The sequence below is a fragment of the Halichoerus grypus genome, chromosome 6, assembly GCF_964656455.1.
Source record: "Halichoerus grypus chromosome 6, mHalGry1.hap1.1, whole genome shotgun sequence".
In the NCBI taxonomy this organism is placed as follows: Eukaryota; Metazoa; Chordata; class Mammalia; order Carnivora; family Phocidae; genus Halichoerus; species Halichoerus grypus.
The window spans coordinates 64,496,046-64,517,212 of record NC_135717.1 but is presented as its reverse complement, the minus strand read 5'-3'; the positions used below and the strand labels follow the sequence as shown (position 1 = coordinate 64,517,212).

Genomic DNA, 21,167 nt, shown 5'->3' with positions numbered 1-21,167 from the left:
ATATTATATACATGTTATAAATGTTAACAATCCAAAAATTATTAACAAAAATCAAAAAGTAGAGGGAAGGGGCAAAAGGAACTGTATTCATGTTTGATTTCTTAGCTGTCCCAGCTGAAGTAAAGTGATACTGTCTAAAGTTGAAACATACAGCTAAGTGAAAAAGAATTAACCCAACTTTTGAAACATTTTATAGTCTTTTTTAATCTTAGAAAGATCTATTAGAACTAACAATGCTTGTTGTGAAGCTTCATTTATCTAAAAATTAGTAATATTTTTAGTTTCACTTCAGTTTTTCGGTTAAAACAATAAATATTATAATTAATTTTTTATAAAATGTCATAGATCTGTATCTTGATTTCTACCATTCATCCATTTTCTATTTCAATTTATAAATGTGCATACACAGATGTCTCAAATGATCAAATGTATACAGTGATTCTTTCTCGATGATATTTTGTTTTTTTGTTTGTGACTCTTTCTTTGTGCTTAGTTTGCAAGTAATGGTAATTATTATATTTCAAAAAAATAACAGAGTATTTTTAAGAGGCATACAGTCTAATTGGTATTTATTTTAGCAAAAATGTAAACACTGTTGCTTTTTCACTGACAAACTAAAGCCAGGGGTCAAATTCTCAATGATTTAAGGCTCTCTCAGTTTATTAAGACTCTTTCAGCTAAAAGAAGATAATTACTTAGTTCCTGACATATCACTGATCCAAGACTCTTAACCAGATACCCTGTAATATGCATACTGGAGAGCCTCCATGCTTTTATGAGAAGACCACACCTACCAACAATCAGTCTTCTCTCTGGTAGGCTGAGGAAAGAGTATAGGGAACAAGTGGATAAATGGAGCTGCACAGAATTCCAGGACATTTATAACTATTTCTTCTATTCCTCTAACCTATCCTATAATAGAGAACAGAGTGTCTTAGTGTCACACTCTCTAAGCTCCCTTGAAGGAGGTGGTCTGGTTTTTGTCTTTTAATCTCAATATTTTAACCAATATTCCTGAAATTCACTAGCAGTTTGAGGATTAAGAGTCTTCTATTCCCAGGGCACCTGGGTGGCTCAGTTGGTTGAACACCCAACTCTTGGTTTTGGCTCAGGTCATGATCTCAGGTTCTTGGGATCGAGCCCCATGTTGGGTTCTATGTTCAGTGCAGAGTCTGCTGGAGATTCTCTCCCTCACCCTCTCCCTCTACTCCTCCCCCTGCTCGCAAGCACATGAGCGCATGGGCACGCGCTCTCTCTCAAATAAATAAATAAAATCTTAAAAAAAAAAAAAAGAGTCTCCTATTCCGATACTCTTTGAGCTACCTTGGCATGATACAACTATCCCCATACTACTGTTTTCTTGACAGTACTGGTAAGCTCATGAGTATTTAACTTTCCTTCCAATTTACTTTTTCCCTTTTGCTCTGGATTCATCCAAATGGATCTAGATGACACCAAGTAAGATGCAGTCTAGATCAGCTTAAAAAACTGTGTTTTAAGGATGGAATCTTTGAGTTGAGGAGAAATCTCCTTACAAAAGCCCCTAGATAACTGAGGTTTGAGGAACATTGGCCTAGCTGTAAAATTGGGCACTTTGTGCCCTATGTGAATCTGTCTCAGTGCTGACCTGCTACCATTTCTCTCCAAAAAGAACCAGGGCTCCTTGGAGAAAAGGCTGATTCCAGGGCTGGGCTAGGGAAAGTACTCTCTGTTGAACTAGAATGTAGGGAAGTGCTGAGAATGATAGGATAATATGAAAAGAATGCAGGAGCCAGCTTGAAGGGCTCCACTGGGCAAATTTAGGTTAATTTGATCGTTGAAATAAATAGTTATAATAATAATAATGGATTAAAAGCTCAGCTGCTTTAGCTATATTCTCATGGTCACATTCTCACTCTTCCTCCCTGCTTGCAACTCTCTGTTCTTTATTTCCTTCCCCTTAAGCTCTATGCTCAGAACAATATGCTCCTGTTTTAACTCTGCTTCTGAATGTTGTGTGTGCTCTACACTGGAGATAAGAAAAATCTGAGTTTTAGTTTTAGGCTTTGGAGTGATCATAAAAAAAGTAGTCTTTTAACTGACTTAGGTTTTGAGCCACTGAAACCAACCTGATATGGTCTACAGGGTTATTTATTAGGTTCAAATATAAAATAGCCATTTTTGTAAGTAAAGTGATTCAGTATCAGAAACTTCATATGGTTTAACAACATGCTCCATCCAAGCTCATAGGAGTTTTATATTGGGTCTTACAGTCAAACTTTAAACTATTTTAAATTGGTTCCCTGTTTTATCCTCTTGCCTTTTATTTCCTCAGAGACCTAATGAGGAAAGGTGCCTGAACAAGGGGATAGAACATGAGCATCCCTGATTATCTTGCCTAATGTTATCTCAATCACACATTCACCCCTCTATCATAAGTACTGTCATGGAGTGAAAGGAGTGTTAGACCAGGAGTCAAGAGACTAGATTCTAATCTTGGCTTTCTCACTACTTAGCTGAGAAAAGTTGGGTAAGTTACAGTTTCTCTCAGACTCTCCTTTCATTTGCAAAACAGACATTGAATAAAGACTAAGTTGTGTCTGACATTCCTTCCTGTTCTAATATTTTATAGTTCTTTATTTTAGGGCCTGGGTGGAGTAGGGAAACAACATGAAAATTAGTATTTATTTACACATGTATGGGTATAGAAAGGCACATCAGCCATCCAAATAGCTAATCAAGGTTACAGGAAAAAATTCACCTTATTAGCTGAAACTGGTGGTTTAGACAAGTCAGAAACGAACTTCTAGATTCCATATGACTTAAAATGTTTTACTAATCCACTAAATGTCATTTTATGTAATTTAACAGGTAAAATATACTTTAGTTGATATTTTAAAGTTTTTTCTTTTTTCTATAAGTTATATGAAAGTTTTTAGATGATTATGAAGACTAATCATTTGTTCACAAATGTATGGACTTCAAATCATGAGTCTCTTGAGAATCTGTAAGAAAATGTTTTAAAAGCTTTCGTTCTCTGCTATCCAATTATAACAATGCTAAATTTAGTCAGATTTTGGTTTGTCCTCATCTGCACAATGATGATAATCTCTAATTTGGACTTTCCAATATAAGCATTGTTATGAAATCGTCTGTAGTCTAAGATTGCTTAGAAAAGGCAAAAATAACCTTAATTCTTGCAAATCTGAACAACAATATGCAGCATAAAAAGAAAAGGCTCATTGCATAACAACTCAGCAGAACAGTGAATACCCAAAGCCTCCTTCCATGGAGTTACCCAGCCCTGAAAACAATTTTCCTTTATTCAAGCATACTTAAAAACAAAAACAAAAAACAAAAAGCCTATAATCCCCATTAAAACTTTCAAAAGCAATTTTGGTATGGACCACACCAGGAACAGAGAAAGTAGGTAAGATATTTAACAAATAAGAAAAGTATAGGTCACATTTATATCATCAAATGATTAGACCTTTCGGCTATATTAGGTTTACTGAATTACACCTTTATCACTTAATACAGAGATCTTCTTTGCAGCATATAGTCTAGCCAAAAGTTATAAAGTTCATTTCTGTAAAACCCAGGGAAGTCAATGAGCCTTGGTCCAATAACTAAATTACTTATGCCTCTTGTCAAGAATGTTTTATGCACACGCACCCACGCACATATACACACCCTATGTAGCAAAAAGCTTTCCTAACAATTTCTGATATATCATCTCTCATTCTCTCACCTAAAATAAAATTACTTTCCTTACCAGACTCAATCAATAGTATATTTTAATCTCCTTTCCTCCCCTGTGTCTTATGCTCCATTCAAACCTTCATTAAGTAACCTGACCCTTTCTGTCTTCAGAGCATGAACACTAACTAACTTGAAACCAAGGTACACAGTTTAAACTTGGGAACTAGATATTAATATCTCAAGCAGTTACAGAAAAACATATGTTATAAACGATGAAAGAGATAGCTAATTAATCATGAAGTCAACATAATGAGGTTTCTGTTAGATTTTTTTTTGGTAAGTCTTCTTTTCTGTTATTTTTTTCCCTCTCAGGCATATCAGAATTATGAAGCAGAAGTGCTATCTTCACATTCCTCTTAAATTTCCATTTCTTTCTCCTTTTTTTTCTCTGTATCTGACATCATCATAGGTACAGGTCCATCACATATCTTTCAAAATTGTATACCAGTCAATGAAAGGGTCTTTAATAACTGCTTTGAACATTTAGCAGCATAAAATTTACTCTTCTTTCAAATGTTCTTGTTTTCCAGAGTACTTCAACCATCCATCCATAAAGAGACTTTAAAATTCTTTTATAGATTTTACGCCCATGCTCATCAATATAACCACTTGATTTGAATAAATATGAACCTTATAAAAAATAAAATGAAATTTTGCTAACATCTCAAAATAACATTAATAAGTGTTTTACTGCCTGTTAGCACTAAATAAAGTAATATTAATAAGGATCATCATGCTTAGCCTTCCACAATCAAGCAGATTCTTTGGAAGCTACTATTTCAATGGGACAATAGCCACTAGTTTGGGGTACAGGTCTAAATTCATTCAAGTATATCCTCATTTTTTCACTCACTACATATTTACTGTGCTTCAACTATGGTTATAGGTACTTGGCTGTGCGCAAAATAACTGTATCATCTTCTTATTCTCAAAGAACTAGAGTTTGTGCAGGAGAATGACATTAATCAAATAATGGCATTTGTGAATGTACACTTACAAACTGAGATGGGGTTTGTCAAGAAAGACGGTGGGATCCATGAGAAACTATTAAAAGGAATTTGATTCTGATTTGGAGTCAAGGAAAGAAACCTCTCCTAAAAAAGTGATATTTAAGTAGAAATCTGAAGGATAACTAGCAAGTTGTTAATTAGGCAAAAGAAGTCATGAGATGGCGGGGGGCAGGGGCAGGTAGGAAGAAAGGAGGACTCTTCAAAACTGAAGGAAAAGCATGTGAAAATGTCCTAAGGGGCATCTTAGTTTCTTACTGCTGCTGTAACATACTACCACAAACTTAGTGGCTTAAAACAATACAGATTTATTATCTTACAGTTATGGAATTTAGAAGTTCAAAATGGATCTTACAGAGCTAAAATCATGGTGTTCTTTCTGGAGGCTCTCGGGAAGAATCTGTTTCCTTGCCTTTTCCAGCTTCTAGAGACTGCCTACATCCCTTGGCTTGTGGTTTCTTTCATCCATCTTCAAAGCCAGCAAGAGTCAGTCCAATCTTTTTCACGATAGTTTCTCTTTGGTTCTCTCTCTTCTGCTTCTCATTTTCACTTAGGACCCTTGAGTCCATCTACAAAATCCATGATAACCTCTTTATCTCAAAGTCCTTTATTTCATCATGTCCCATTTTACATGTAAGGTAACATACTTATAGGTTCCAGGGATTAGGACAATGGACATTTTTGGGGAGCCATTATAATACCACCATGAGAGAGATTATATATCATTTATGAACGGAAAGGTCAGAGTAGCTGGGTGCAGAAAGTGAGAAGAAAAGTGGTACTGGATGAGGCTGGGGAGGTGGGCAAGGACCACACTATAGATAACATCATACACCATATCAAGGGTTTTGATCTTTATTCTAAGAACTCTGGGAAGCTAGCTATAGAAGTAGTGACAGATTAGATTTTATATTTTAAAAATATCCTTCTGGCTACTGGATAGAAAGCGTATTTTAAAATAGCAGAGGTTCAGGAAATAAGATGATGGTGACTGCAACAACAGATATTCAGATGATTATTATTCAGATTAGTGAAGTTATTTGGGTCTTTACTTCCTAATTGGGTGATTCTATAACTTTGGCTAAACATCTTTCTGGTAGTTCTATGGGGAAGATGAAATGTTATGATACATAACTTGCCATTTATACAGAAACAGTCCCAGGCATGATAAAGACTCTTTGTATTATATTGCTTCTATTATTAATTACTGTGCATAACTCCATACTAGTAAATTAGACAACTTTAGTAATATGGATGATTTTATGGAAAAGGTTAAAATGATTATACCCAAATAAATTTCTATCTTAAGAAGAAATATAATTCAAGAAGTAGAAAACTTGAATAAATTAAGAACCCTTATAAACACTGAGTGGGGGAAGAGGGTTAGAGAATCGGGAAATATGGGGCAGGATCCAAATCATGTTAGATCTTGGAGCTTATTCTAAGAATATTGGCTTTTACTATAAGTAAAATTGTGAACCTTTTGAGAGTTTTGAGGGGTGTCATGGTCTAAACTGGGCATTACAACTAGCTGATACTTTGAAAATAGACAGATCACAGGGGTGTTAGTGTAGAGAGACAGAGGCCAGGGAGGGACTATGCCAATAATCCAGAAGAGGCTGATTGTGGTTTAGACCAGGATGGTAGCACTGAATGAGGTGGAGGGAGTGGTTGGGTTTTTGCTATGTTCGGAAGGGTTTCTGATGGATGTGAGAAAAAGAAAGTTGTCAAGAATGACTCCCAAGTTTTAGCCTGAGTAACCAATGGGACAGAGTTGTCATCAATGGAGATAGAGGAGACTGACTTTCGGTGTGTGGGAGATCAAGTATCTCAGTTAAGAACATGATAGGGAATTCTGGTAGACCCTCAAAAGGAGTTGCAGAGTAAGCAATTGAATATGAATTTAGAGCTCAGGGGAAAGGTCTAAGCTGGAAATATAAATTTGGGAGTCATTGTATATAAACAGTATTTAACGGTTTGAGACTAGATGAGATCACCGAGGGAGAATATAGAACATGAGAAGTTCCACTAGGATGATGCCTGAGGCACTTAAGAGGTGGGAAAGAAGATTAAGAATCAGCAAAGAAGGCTGAAATGGAGCAGCTAGTGAGGTAAGAGGTAAACCAAAAAGCACATGGTGCCATGGAAGCCCTACCTTTTTTTCTCTAACATCTACTCATCTTTCAGATCTCAGTCGAGTGATATTTTATTCCCTAGACTTAGTTAGTTGTCTCTCCTAAGTGTCTCCACAGCACCCTGCCTCCACAGTATCTCAGCTTTTTTCAATTATATTATAATTTCCTGTACGGACTCATCTCATTCTATAAATTGTAAGCTTCCTGAGAGGAGAAATCAAGTTTCTCTCACTCACAAAACATTCCAGTTTAGTATAGTACTTAACACACAATAACTGCTGAATATAAGTCGGTTGAATTGAATTAGGAAAATAAGTACTTACCTTGTGGTTACAGACAGGTTGCCAGGGTGATAGGAAGTCTACTAGGATTATCTATGCCACAAATACCACACATACATTTATTTTGTTTATTTTTCTATGTAACCATCTGGAATTTTTCAGCACAAACTTGTTGGTGTGTCTCATGGTTTTGATTCAAGTAGGGAAGGAAGAAGGAAACCAATATTTATATGTATATGGCAAGCATACATATCAAGCATGCCTTTTTATGTTAGCTCACTTAAGCAGTCAACCCTCTTCATAAATTTGGGAAGAAAAGTACGATTACCTCCACTTTATATGTCTATTATATATAGATACGGGTATATAAACTTGTATATAGATATATAAAAAAGTAATATATATTTGAAGAGTTATTGATACTATAATATACATACATATATATACATATATATTTATATAAACACATATACATACATAGATATAGATATATAGATATATATAAATACACACACATATATATAAAAATTACTGTCTGAGCAAAATAAAACAAATGGTTATTTTTAAAATACAATTATGTTACTTACTGGAAAGTATAGAAGCAGAGACCCAAAAAGAATTGTTTCCAACAGGATAAGGCCTGATGCCCTGATGCTCTAAAAAAAAAAGAAAGAAAAAGAAAAAGTCATTGTTAATTTACATTCCTAGAATGGAAGAACTTATGCTCTTGTGACAATGCCTCAACCAGTAAATGAAAATTGGCTAGTATTCCAGAAGTGAACTTAACTGAAACCTAAAAGAAGACTGACTATAAAGGTGGTGGTGGACTTGATGATATTGCCAGTGGCTTCATGGAATTTTGTTCTCTAAAATTTGAATCCATGAGCAATCTGAGCAGCTGAGAACACTTTTTAGAAGATCCTTTCAATCCAAGAAGTTCACAGATACAAAATATCTTGCTTGTATTTCTGAAACATCAACCACAAGTACATATGGAATGCTAACCCTTAACCATTTCACAAATACTTGCAGGATGGTTTTAGTGGATAAAACAGACATACACACAAGGTCTTGGCATCTCAGTAATATATATCCTATCATGTCAAAAATAGTCACCAAAGCTCACCTAACAGAGCTCCACTATGTGAATAATATAAATCACATTAAATAACAGAGGTATTTCACCTTGTGAATATGCTTAAATTATTCTTAACTGAAAATTCAATAGAATAAATTGATTTTTGAATAATTTCCTAATTATTTAAAGTTTACTATGCATAAATATGCTTAATAATCTTAAGATATTTTGTTAGACTCAAATAGCATTATCTTTCCAAAGCAGAATGACTGAAGTGGCAAGAAATAAAAGACCAAAGAATTTTATCTTCTAATAAAAAATTTTGCTTCAATGAGTTCAAGTATCAATACAGAGTAAATATATTTGTTAAGAATACAAACACAAGGGGCACTTGGGTGGCTCAGTCATTAAGCGTCTGCCTTCGGCTCAGGTCATGATCCCAGGGTCCTGGGATCGAGCCCCACATCAGGCTCCCTGCTCTGCAGGAAGCCTGCTTCTCCCTCTACCAGTCCCCCTGCTTGTGTTCCCTCTCTCGCTATGTCTCTCTCTGTGAAATAAATAAATAAAAATCTTAAAAAAAATACAAACACAAAAACAGGTTATTCTAGAACACCTGTGTTTTCACTAAATGCAACATGAAATATATACAAAAATGACACCTAGTGCAAATATAGTACCTCCACAGGAAAATAATTTGAAGTAGTAGCAACTGATTTTGCAACAACAAAAAGAAGCTAAAAACTCAAGCCACAAGAGTCCATTACATTAAAACAATGTCAGATAAAAATAAAAACAAACAAAAAAAAACCCCACACAATGTCAGATAAATGACAGCCAGAGAAAAAAAATTATAATATCTCTTCAAAACACTGCTAGGACATTGTTAGACATAGAGGAATACTTTATGTAATCCCTCAAAAGAACTCAAGGCTTTCATTAATCGAAGAATTTGCAGGAGAAACAAGTTTAGTCAGCGAACAGACTTGATTATTCAAGTGGCTTCTCACTATTGGTCTTTATTTTAGCTAGCAGATGCTTTTAGTGAAAAGAAAACTTCTATCAGCAAGCCTGTAGATGGGTTTTGGCTGGTGGAATTTCTAAGATGGCAAATTACATTCATACCTAATTATGAATACTAGATTTTTAAAACTTTACAAAAAGATGACACTAAGAGTGAGAGCCCAAAATATTACACAAGACTGCTTATAAAACAATCTATGTAATATTGTTTAAAGATTTATTTGAGAGAGAGAGCGTGCTCGCGTGAGTGCAGGGTGGGGACGTGGGAACGGAGGAAGAGGGAGAGAGAATATCAGACTCCCTGAGGAGGGTAGAGCCCCACACCAGGCTTGATCCCATGACCCCAAGATCATGACCCAAGCAGAAATCAAGAGTTGACACTTAACCGACTGAGCCACCCAGTGCCCCCTCTATGCAATATTGTTTTAAAGAAAGGGATATGAAGAGAAGCTGCAAGGTTTAATGGAAAAGACAGACTTTGAAGTTCTCTTCATCTCAGTCTGAATTATGAAACAATTACTGAGTAGGTCACCTTGAATTTCAAAGTCTTCACCCATAAAATGGGCATCCTAATATTTATCTTATTAAATATGAGGGTTTTAATAAAATGTAAAGTATACAAAATGGCTACTATTATGCCTGATTCTTAGCAAGTAGGTATACACTCTTCAAAGTAAGAAACAGCACCAGGATGGTGAATTTGAAATCCATAGTAGTAGCAGTCAAATTTTTTTTTAATGCTTGGAATCCAAATGACCTCAGAAGAGCCCAAAGTGGGGGTAGAGAACCCAAGAGTTCTTTTTGTTTGTTTCAGGGCCAGTAATTCTTAGCTGCATTACAATAGTTATTACTACATAACAGCGGTAGTGGTGCATATATTCTCAGAGTAAATAACCTGTTTCCTTTTGTTGAGCAATCTTCTTAACTCTTCACTGCCTTGCTCCTGGCTGAGCAGAGGAGCCCATAATTTCAAATTATTAACTGGAATCCCAACAAGTGGTTCCATAATCAAATGGAAGGCCTATTCAAAATGTACACTTTTCTTTTCAAAATATTCTTGGACTGAGTTGGCTTCATGGCCTCACAGAATGAGTAGGTACCTAATAGGTAGGACTTCAGGGACAAAAAAAGAAACCTCATGCTCCCTAAAACATTTCCCTGTTGTCTTATTGGTACTGGAAGTTCTTTGAACTAGAGAAAAACCTTTTATTTTATACTTGGTGCCAAGGATTAATATACAAATGTTGTAAGTAACATGCTGACTTAAGTTCAAAGTGAAGAACAGAAATCTTTTCCTTGAAGTCTAAGTGATAGGATGAGGAAGGAAAGAGGAGGGATTGAAAAATGAAGATGGTGCAGCCACTCTGGAAAACAGTATGGAGGTTCCTCAAAAAGTTAAAAATAGAACTATACCGTATGATCCAGGAATTGCACTACTAGGTATTTACCAAAAGAATACAAAAATACTAATTCAAAGGGAGACACACACCCCTATGTTTATAGGCATTATCTACAATAGCCAAATTATGGAAACAGCCCAATTGTCCCTCAACTGATACATGGATAAAGAAGATGTGGTATATATTTACAATGGACTATTATTCAGCCACAAAATGAATGAAATCTTGCCATTTATATTGATGTGGATGGAGCTAGAGAGTATTATGCTAAGTGAAATAAGTCAGTCAGAGAAAGACAAATACCATATGATTTCACTTATACGTAGTATTTAAGAAATGAAGCAAACAGGCAAAGGGAAAAAAAAAAAGAGAAAGAGGCAAACCAAGAAACAGACTCTGATGTCACCAGAGGGGAGGTGGTGGGGGGATGGGTGAAACAGGTGATGGGGATTAAGAAGTGCACTTGTGATGAGCACAGGATGATGTATGGAAGTGTTAAATCACTATATTGTATACTTGAAACTTTTTTACACTGTATGTTAACTAACTGGAATTAATATTACACTGTATGTTAACTAACTGGAATTAATATAAAAACTTTAAAAAAAAGAAAAATGAAGATGAGCAAGGGATATAATGAGCAAAATAATAGAGTCCAAGAGATAATTTCATCTCCTTTACAGTTGTGCCTGAGATAGAAATGGTGGTATGTAACCCTTTAACCAGAATTGCTAACTGAGAAACTCTGAGAAAACTTTATTGAAAGAGGATCAATAATATACAATACACTATTTATTTAAAATACATACATAATACAAGTCAACACCATATATATTCTAGATATATATAAATATATCAAATACATATCTGGAAGATACATACCAAGCTGATAACAAGGTTTTTTTTTTTTCTTCTGGAAGAGTGGATAGATTTGAGGACAGAGCAACTTATTCAAAAATATATTCATTTCTTTGGAGATGTAATCATGCATTGTTATGTAATATGCATTTTAATAATTAAATTAAGTAAAATTAAAGTATTCTAAAATGTGACAATTTAGCTATTGGAAAATTCCACCACTAGGCATCATAATATGCCAAGAAGTCTAAACGAAGGTCTTCCCAACTAGTATCTACTTAGTAAGTTTTTATTCAGTACCAACCGGATGCATAAAATTAACAAACAGTATTTTTATGATACTTACTGGTAAATATAGAGCTGGGGGAGTTATCATTGAGCCTAACTCTCTCATTTAGAATCTATAAAGCCTAATAAATATAATTCCAGAGTTTACAATAGAGGTGTGCAGATTTCACCTCACTCCACTCCACCCCACCTGCCCCATTTCTTAAACTTTCTGAACTGACTTAAAGAAAGTTTGTAACAGTCAGGTATCAAACCTGTATACTAAAGAAAAGAGCTAATCTTATCATACAAATTTTATTAAATTATGTCAAAGTCAATTTCTAAATTCCATAATCCTTGGATGCAAGGTAGAGAGGCATAAGATGAAGCACAGTTGCAGTTGTCACAAGATTTACTCATGATGTAGGCATCCAGAGGAAGCTAAGTCACTGGAAGTAATAAGGCGATGAGAATGCTGAAGTCTGCTTTTTAAAAAACAATTAAAATGGTTTGTCATTATTTCCTTGATTCTGCAAGGACTAACTACTTCATTTATATTTTTAAAACATTTTTAGCCACTGGGGAAATTAATGTGTATCTTGCTAAAACAGTGAGACTATCTTTTTTCCCATTGTATATACTTGCCCACTTTGTCATACTGTCAAAAAAAATGTAGGTTTATTTCTGGGCTCTCTATTCTGTTCCATTGATCTGTGTATCTATTGAAAATATTCAATTATAGCTGATTTCTTTAGTCTTGTAGCAATTAAAGTTTCTTTCTATTACAAAAGGAACCTGTGAGCATGAAGGTAGTTTTACACAGCTGTACCTCAGAATGCATGATGAAAATATAATAAAGCAAGAGAATTAGATTCTGAAAAGAATGAACTGGCATAGGTTTGGATCATAAACCAAGACTGTAAATCTATATCATTTACAAAAAGAATTAGCCATGCTAGCAGAACAGACTTCTTCTATTTCTTTAGAGAAATCCATGGACAGGGAGATTACAAATAAACAAACACGTGATGAAACAATTACACAGTAACAAATTGGAAGCAAGATGTAAAAGTGGCCTTAAAGAGAATCCTAACATTGAGAAATATGAGGATGCTATTTTTTAATAATTTTATTTACAGTTATATAAATAAACGAGAACAGACTACATCTGGTTTGACAGACTACATGCAGTTACTTGGTCTTAGAAGATCTGTGATGAAATATTGAAAAACCATTCACATTTAGAAAATTTGTCAGGGAACAATTGCCCAAAATGTGGTTAGTTAAAATCAGTATTGGTTTTTCCAAAACATTATCAGCAATGAAAAAAGTACAGAAAAAGCAAAAGAATATATTCAGGACAGAGATTGCTAAAGTGAAATAAAATCAATTTAGAGAGTTTTATTTTATTTATTTTACTTATTTTAAATTTTTATTTAAGTATAATTAACATACAGTATTATATTAGTTTCAGGTGTATGATATAATGATTCAATAACTTCTATACATTAAGTGCTCATCATGATAAATATACTCTTAATCCCCTTCACCATTTCACTCAACCCTCCCATCCCCTTTGGCAACCACCAGTTTGTTCTCTATGTTTAAGAGTCTGTTTTTTTTGTCTTTCTCTTTTTTCTTTTTTTAATTTTGTTTCTTAAATTCCACATATGAATGAAATCATATGGTATGTGTCTTTCTCTTTTTTTTTCCTAGCATTATACCCTCTAGATCCATCCATGTTGCTGGAAATGGCAAAATTTCATTCTTTTTTATGCCTGATTAATATTCCATTGTGTATATATACCACTTTTTCTTGATCCATTCATCTATCGAGGGACATCTGGGTTGCTTCAGTATCCTGGCTATATTAAATAATGCTGCAAGAAACATAGGGGTGCATATACCTTTTCAAATTCATGTTTTCATTTTCTTTGGGTAAATACCCAGTCATGGAATTACTGGATCATATGATAATCCTATTTTTTAATTTTTTGAGGCGCTTCCATATTGTTTTCCACAGTGACTACACCAACATTCTACCAACAGTGCATGGGGGTTCCTTTTTCTCCACATCTTGCGTTTTTGATTTTAGCCATTTTGACAGGTGTAAGGTAATAACTCATTGTGGTTTTCATTTGCATTTCCCTGATGAGTGATGTTGAGCATCTTTTCATGTGTTTGTTGGCCATCTGTATGTCTTCTTTGGAAAAATGTCTATTCAGGTCCCTGCCCATTTTTTAATTGGACTATTTATTTTTTTGATGTTGAGTTGTGTAAGTTCTTTATATATTTAGGATATTAACCCATTATCAGATATATCATGTGCAAATATCTTCTCCCATTCAGTAGGTTGTCTTTTTGTTTTGTTGATGATTTCCTTCACTGTACAAAAGCTTTTTATTTTGGTGTAGTCCCAATAGTTTAATTTTACTTTTGTTTCCCTTGCCAAAGGAGACATATCTAAGAAAATTGTTTTTATGGCTCATGTCAAAGGGATTACTGCCTATGCTTTCTTCCAAGAATTTTATGCTTTCAGGTCTCAGATTTAGGTCTATAATCCATTTTGAGTTTATTTTTGTGTATGGTATAAGAAAGTAGTTCAGTTTCATTCTCAGTTTCCCATCATTTGTTGAAGAGACTATCTTTTTTCCCATTGTATATACTTGCCCACTTTGTCATACTGTCAAAAAAAATGTAGGTTTATTTCTGGGCTCTCTATTCTGTTCCATTGATCTGTGTGTCTATTTTTGTGTCAGTACCATACTGTTTTGATTACTATAGCTCTGTAGTATATCTTGAAACCTGGGATTGTGATACCTTCAGTTCTGTTCTTTTTCAAGACTGCTTTGGCTATTTGTCGTCTTTTATGGTTCCACACAAATTTTAGGATCCAGTTCTGTGCAAAATGCTGTTGATATTTTGATAGGGATTGCATTGAATCTGTAGATTGCTTTGGATAGTGGACATTATAACAATATTAATTCTCCCAATTCATGAGCATGGAATATCTTTCCATTTGTATATGTCATCTTCAATTTCTTTCATCAGTGTTTTCTAGTTTTCAGAGTACAGGTCTTTCACCTCCTTGGTTGAGTTTATTCCTAATTATTTTATTATTTTTGGTGTAATTGTGAATGGGATTGCTTTCTTCTCTTTCTGCTACTTCATTATTAGTGTATAGAAATGCAACAGATTTCTGTATATTCATAATGTATCTTGTGACTTTACTGAATTCATTTATCAGTTCTAGTATTTTTTTTTGGTGGAGTTTTTAAAGTTTTCTGTATATAGTATCATGTCACCTGCAAACAGTGAAAGTTTTACTTCTTCCTTACCAATTTGGATATCTTTTATTTCTTTCTGTTGTCTGATTGCTGTGGCTAGGACTTCTAGTTCTATGTTGAATAAAAGTGGTGAGAGTAGACATCCTTGTCTTGTCTTTCTCTGTATCACTACTTTTTGCCATTTTAATTGTTATGTGTCTTGGTGTGGACCTCCTTGGGTTGTTATTGTTGGGGGCTCTCTGTGCCTCCTGAATCTGGATATCTGTTTCCTTCCCCAGATTAGAGATGTTTTCAGGTATTATTTCTTCAAATAAAATTTTGCCTCCTTTTCTCTCTCTTCTCCTTCTGGGATCCCTATAATGTGAACATTATTATGCTGGATGAGTTGCTGAGTTCTCTTACCTTTTCTAATTTTTTATTATTTTTTTTGTTTTTGCTGTTTAGCTTGGTTGCTTTCCATTACTCTGTCTTCCAGCTTGCTGATCCATTTTTCTGCTTCCTCTAGTCTACTACTTATTCCCTCTAGTGCATTTTTAATTTAAATTATTGAGTTCTTCATCTCTGATTGGTTCTTTTCTATATTTTCTCTTTGTTGAATGTCTCACTGAGATACTTCATTCTTTCCTCAAGTCCAGTAAATATCTTTCTTTATTACTGTTATTTTGTCCTGTTCTTTCATTTGGGACATATTCCCCTGACTCCTCAGTCTAACTTTCTGTGTTTGTTTCTATGTATTAGGAAAGTCAGCTACATCTCCTGATCTTGAAAGTAGTGGCCTTATGAAGAAGAGATTCTGTGGTGCCCTGTAGCACAGCACCCCCTGTTCACCAGAACCTGGCATTTCAGGGGTGTCTCCTAAGTATGTTGCATGCACCCTACCATTGTGGTTGAGCCATATTTGCCTTCAACTTGTTATCTGCAATGGCACTCTCTGCCTGTTGTGGGCAGAGTTTGGTCCCTGTGCTGAGAAGTGGCCAGTTGCAGCCATCTTGGGCTTATAGTTGGGTCAGACCAGATACCTGCCCTCAGTCTAGTCCTGGGGTCACAGAGAACTGTAGGATGCTCTTCCTGTGTTGTCTCCTGAAAGGCTTTTATTGGTAGGCAGAGCCAGCAATCGGATCAGTTGTCTGCCCCCAGCCCATTGCTGGGGTTGCAGTTGAACTGGTGTATGTGGTTATCTCCCACAGGGCAAAAGTCCCTTTGGAGTGATGCTGGTCACTGTCAGGGCTGCTTGCAGAATGAGACATGTCAGGTGCTGCTTGGAGGGACCCCTGCACAGCGGTGTGGACTGGATAGGGGAAGTCCACAGGAGAATGCAGGGGTAGGGCATGCCACGTTAGCAAACTAGGTGGGGGGTGTTTGTGCTGGTTCCTGCAGGTGTCCTGGTATCTAGGCTGGGCAGGGGGAAGAGAAATGGCACCTAACAGCTTTTTTGTTCTTGGAGAAGTCTCTTAAAGACCCCTACCCCTCCAGTGCATGTTTTGAGACTAGTAAATAAATCTTCCTGTATACCCTAGGTACTTTCAAACTGTTCCTTTTATGCTGCATCTTGGAGGTGCTTTTTGTTATCCTGGCTCTTTAACCATGGGCACTCAGTTTCCTATTGCCCTCCAGCACTCCTAGCTGATTTTTAAAGTTTCTGGTGTTAAACCCCACTGATTATAAAAACTTGTGAAGTTAAGCCCATCTGGTTTGCAAAGCCAAATGTTTTGGAGACTTGTTTTCCCAGTGTAGGCCCCCCAGGTCTGGGATGTCCGGTGTGGGGTATGTTCCTCTCCCTTCTCCATTCTTGTGGTGTCCCCCCATTGCGGTCACTCTCTCAGGTCAGTTTGGTTTTTGACTGGAACTCTGTCCTTCTTACCATTTTTAATATGGCCTCCTCCCTACAACTAACTGTGGACAGTCTATTTTGCCAGTGTTCAGTTCATTTTCTGGGTTAGTTCCACTGATATGTCTGTTATCTAGGTATAACCAAGGGATGAGGTGAGCTTAGGATCCTCTTACACTGCCATCTTCTCAAACAGTACCACAGAAAATTTTAAATTCATGGAATAAAATACATGAGCTTTATAACCAGATGGTTTGGAATCTCATCATTGGCTGCTTATTATCTGTGTCATCTTGGGCAAATTGCTGAACCTTCTGAGTTTCTTCATTTATAAAATGGGAGAAATGATACCCCTCTCCTTGAAGTTCTGTTGTAAAAACTGGCAGTAATGCTGCCCAGCATGGAGCAGGCACTCAGTCAATGGTAATTCATCATCAATCTTTAATGGACAGATAAAGTGAGGTCTACAGTCTATCTAAGCTCACTCAGCCGATGAGTGACAGAACAAGGTCCCATCATCTACCACTGCTGATTCCCAAGTCAATGTGATTTCTTCTGTACATCTAATCTGATCCTCAGCCATTTTCTTGCCCAAAGGAACAGAATTACATGTAATATAATAACAAAAACATGTAGCACTACTAGAGCATTTTAAAATAAATTACAAGTAAGGAGTTTGGTTCAAATGTTATTTAAAAAGTTACTATTCAATTTAAGATCCTTGACAGTTTTATGCAAAACTTTAGAGGAAATTGTAACATTCTAGGAATTATCTCTAATTTCTAAAAGCTCACAAGAAAGCCCATTTTCACATAATTTGGTAATTTGTAGTTGAACTGTTTAAGACCTTTTGGAAAAATTAATTTATCCAAAAATAAAGTCCAGGGTAACATACACATAGTTTCATATTCTTTAAAACACCATAGCACAATAAATTAAAAAAATCAATGATATTTTTATACATGTGAAATTAGAAATAACAAGTCATTCATTATTAATTATGATTCACCACTTACTGTGACACGGAAACATCTAAGTTGCTTTTGCAGGATTTACATGAGATACTTGCCCGTTTGCTTAGTTTTGTTTCAGATAATGTGAACACATACAGGTGCTTTCCCCTCCTACCCCCGAAATGGCTCATCTTTCAGAAGTTCACTGCCTGATATTATAGCTCAAAGTTGCTATCACAGCAAGTGCAGAGATGCAGAATAACAGATACATGAGAGGGAGCATTTTGGATAAACTTTACTCAGCTAAGCTCATCCCTCATGCTTATGTCCTCAACAACTTAATACCAAAGCTCTTCCTTCAGACTTCTTCCCACCTCTCAGCACTTATCCTCTGCTAAGATGCCACTAGAATGCATTTCTAAAATGTAGATGATCATGTCCTTATTTGTCCTCATTTTTCCCATGGTTTCTTTACAAAAATAGCTTTTACTTCTCTGTAATCTATTTGCAAACTTCAATTCTCTTTTTCTTTCAGTCCCAATAAGCAGAGCAACTCATATTTCACATAATGAAGATAAATTCTCTAAGTGTCAAAAAAGCATACACAAGTGAAGTACACAAACTAAAGGATCTCACCTTGAGAAGGATTACTCAAATAAAGTGGCATGAAATTCCTGAAACAAAATATGCCTTTTGCTTAGATTTCTATTATTGATTGAAAGCTATTGAGATTGATATATTTTCAAATAATAAGTTGTTAATTGAAAGAACAATAAATTCCTCCTCATGAAGAATCCTAATGGAATAATAAAATATAAAATATTAAGTAGTTTAAAAGATATTAATAAGGTAAAGCATTTTGCTTCTTCGAATAATCAGTCTTTGTTATAAAGATGAACTCAAATATCATTTGAGTTTGACATCAATCATTTTTTTAAACATAAATGTATTTTATAATTGTAGAAATTCAAAAGAAACTTCACAAATCATTGCTCAGTTTCACCTAATTGCTAAGTAGCAACAGATCTCAGCAATCTTCCTCCATCATTTGAACACTGTCTAATCTCAGAATTTTTTTTTCTTTTTCAGTTTGGTATGTCGAAAATTGTGATCTGCAAGGCAACTATTTTAAAATACTACTGTTCCCCCATGGGGCGCTTGGATGGCTCAGTCAGTTGAGTGGCTGACTCTTGATTTTGGCTCAGGTCATGATCTCGGGGTCCTGGGATGGAGCCCTGCGGCAGGCTCTGTGTTCAGCAGGGAGTCTGCTTGAGGATTCTCTCTCTCTTCCTCTGTCCCTGCCCCCACTTATGCTCTCTCTCTCTAAAATAAACGGATAAATTTTTAAACAAACAAACAAAACCAAATAAAGTACTACTGCTCACACATAGGCAAATGTTAGCCAGACAACATCAGCATCTCTTCATCTCCTTGTTTAAGAAAAAAAAAAAAAAAAAAACAATGTGAGAACAGGAACAGAACAGCTCAGAACTGTTAAGCTTGTCTTTGACACATTGTCTGTCTTCTGTAGCATGTTTGGAAGTATATGGAATGACTAGACAAAGTGTAAAACAAGGAGACATTTCATACTTTGATATTTGGAAATAGTCTAAACATGCTAAGACTTGTTTATGTTCCTTATGTTCCATGTTAACACAAAAGTTTCACTTCTGACAAGATACTTACAAATGTACAAAGAAATATGATGAGCATTTCAGTGAATAAACCAATAGATGATTTAATGAGGTGTATGAGGTGCTCCTTATATGCTAGAGTTAGCCAGTTCAGAAATTTAAAATAGCAGTATTATATCTGACAGGCAAAAAGTAAAAGCAGATTATAAAGTGTTGTGGGAAAACAACTGCTACTTAGATGCAAAGATGATGGAGACAGGAATTCAAAACTCAGCCTCTAAAGTAGTGTAAATACCTCTAGATTACATAGAGTAAATTGGATTTTGATTTTCCCCAAATTTGTGAGCAGTAAGAAGAATCATTAAATGGGTATCATGAATTCAGTCCACATGTGCATCATTCCTAAACTTGTTTGCCCGAAGACAAAATGAAAAAAAAAAAAAAAGGAGGGATATATTAATTAACTAATCCTATTTACATTTTGATTGTCAATTCTAACTATTTGTTTCACTAAATTCTGCTGTTTCAGTTAGTCTTAATGTTTATTAGCAAATCATAACATGTTTGCCATTAGGTAATTATCTTGGTATTTTGAAGTTTTACATCTTACATTAGAGACATGGTTCTGGAAAGATTTTCAAATAATACATTTGTAAGTTTTAATTAGATTATAAATGCTAACCCTTCCATACAGAATTCAAAAAGGTCACAATAACTGAGGGAATTTTTAATTAGTCTTTCTTCTCTGTTCGGATCCTACTTAGTTACTCTTTGCTCTAAAATATATTATAAAAATGCATTAGGATTAGGCTATCAACTCAAAAAGACACACAAGAGAAATAAGTACATTTAGAAATTTGACAGTAGAGAATTACTGAAAAGTTAATGTTATAAAAAAGGAGAAAAAAGTTTTACAATGTAAGAGATTTTTAAAAAATTGTCTTTAACCTCATCAAAAATTGAACTATTACTAAAGCAGTTTTCTAGAAGTAATCAAATTTTGAATTTTTTTAAACTAATGATTCTGTCTTTATCTTCAGCCTACACCTCTTTCTGGAAGTCTAGACCCATATTTTCACTTTCCTATAAGACAGCTCTACCTGAATGACCTATAGGCACCTAAAACTCAAGATTTCAAAACTAAAATTTTCCAATGGTTAATAGTAATCAATTACTATTTTGTAATCGAACTATCTCTGAAATATACATCTATAGGCTAGAAATAAATGAAGTGGGTTTTACGACATATTCATGGATTTACTTTTCGTATTTTTCAGAACTTCCAAAATCTTGTTGACTGTCTCACTAAATAAATGAATAAGTAACAAATTAAATGAGTAAACTGAGAAGCAACATGCATGCTGATCCATATTCAAGTGGAGAGGAAATTCTTCACTTTTAATTTATGGGTTTTCTCTATGATTCAGAGAATAAATTAAACATTCAAAATCTTAATAAGAGGGGGAAAAGGAAAAGGAAAAGGAAGAGAAGGAAGAGAGGAGGGAAGTAGAAGAAACCATCTGTTTATGTTTGGTTTAGCATATTGGGGTTCTTGGTTTCACACGGATTGAATGAGGGAGGCAGATGGGTGGGTGGAGGAAGAACCGGACTCAAGCATAAATGAAGTCACTGTTCTCTGAGCTTTCTCACAGATGCCTTCTGCTGTCTTTATTGAACT

At 35.1% G+C, this 21,167-nt stretch overlaps 1 protein-coding gene across 1 annotated transcript in view; it reads right to left on the bottom strand.

Annotated features, from left to right (window-relative positions):
* Nucleotides 1-21,167, bottom strand: part of GPR158 (G protein-coupled receptor 158) — a 449,562-nt gene that overhangs the window by 131,271 nt on the left and 297,124 nt on the right. Inside the window, exon 5 of the mRNA XM_078075255.1 lies at nt 7,752-7,820. Within this exon, the coding sequence (XP_077931381.1) occupies nt 7,752-7,820 (69 nt within the window). The remainder of the gene's footprint in view (nt 1-7,751; nt 7,821-21,167) is intronic.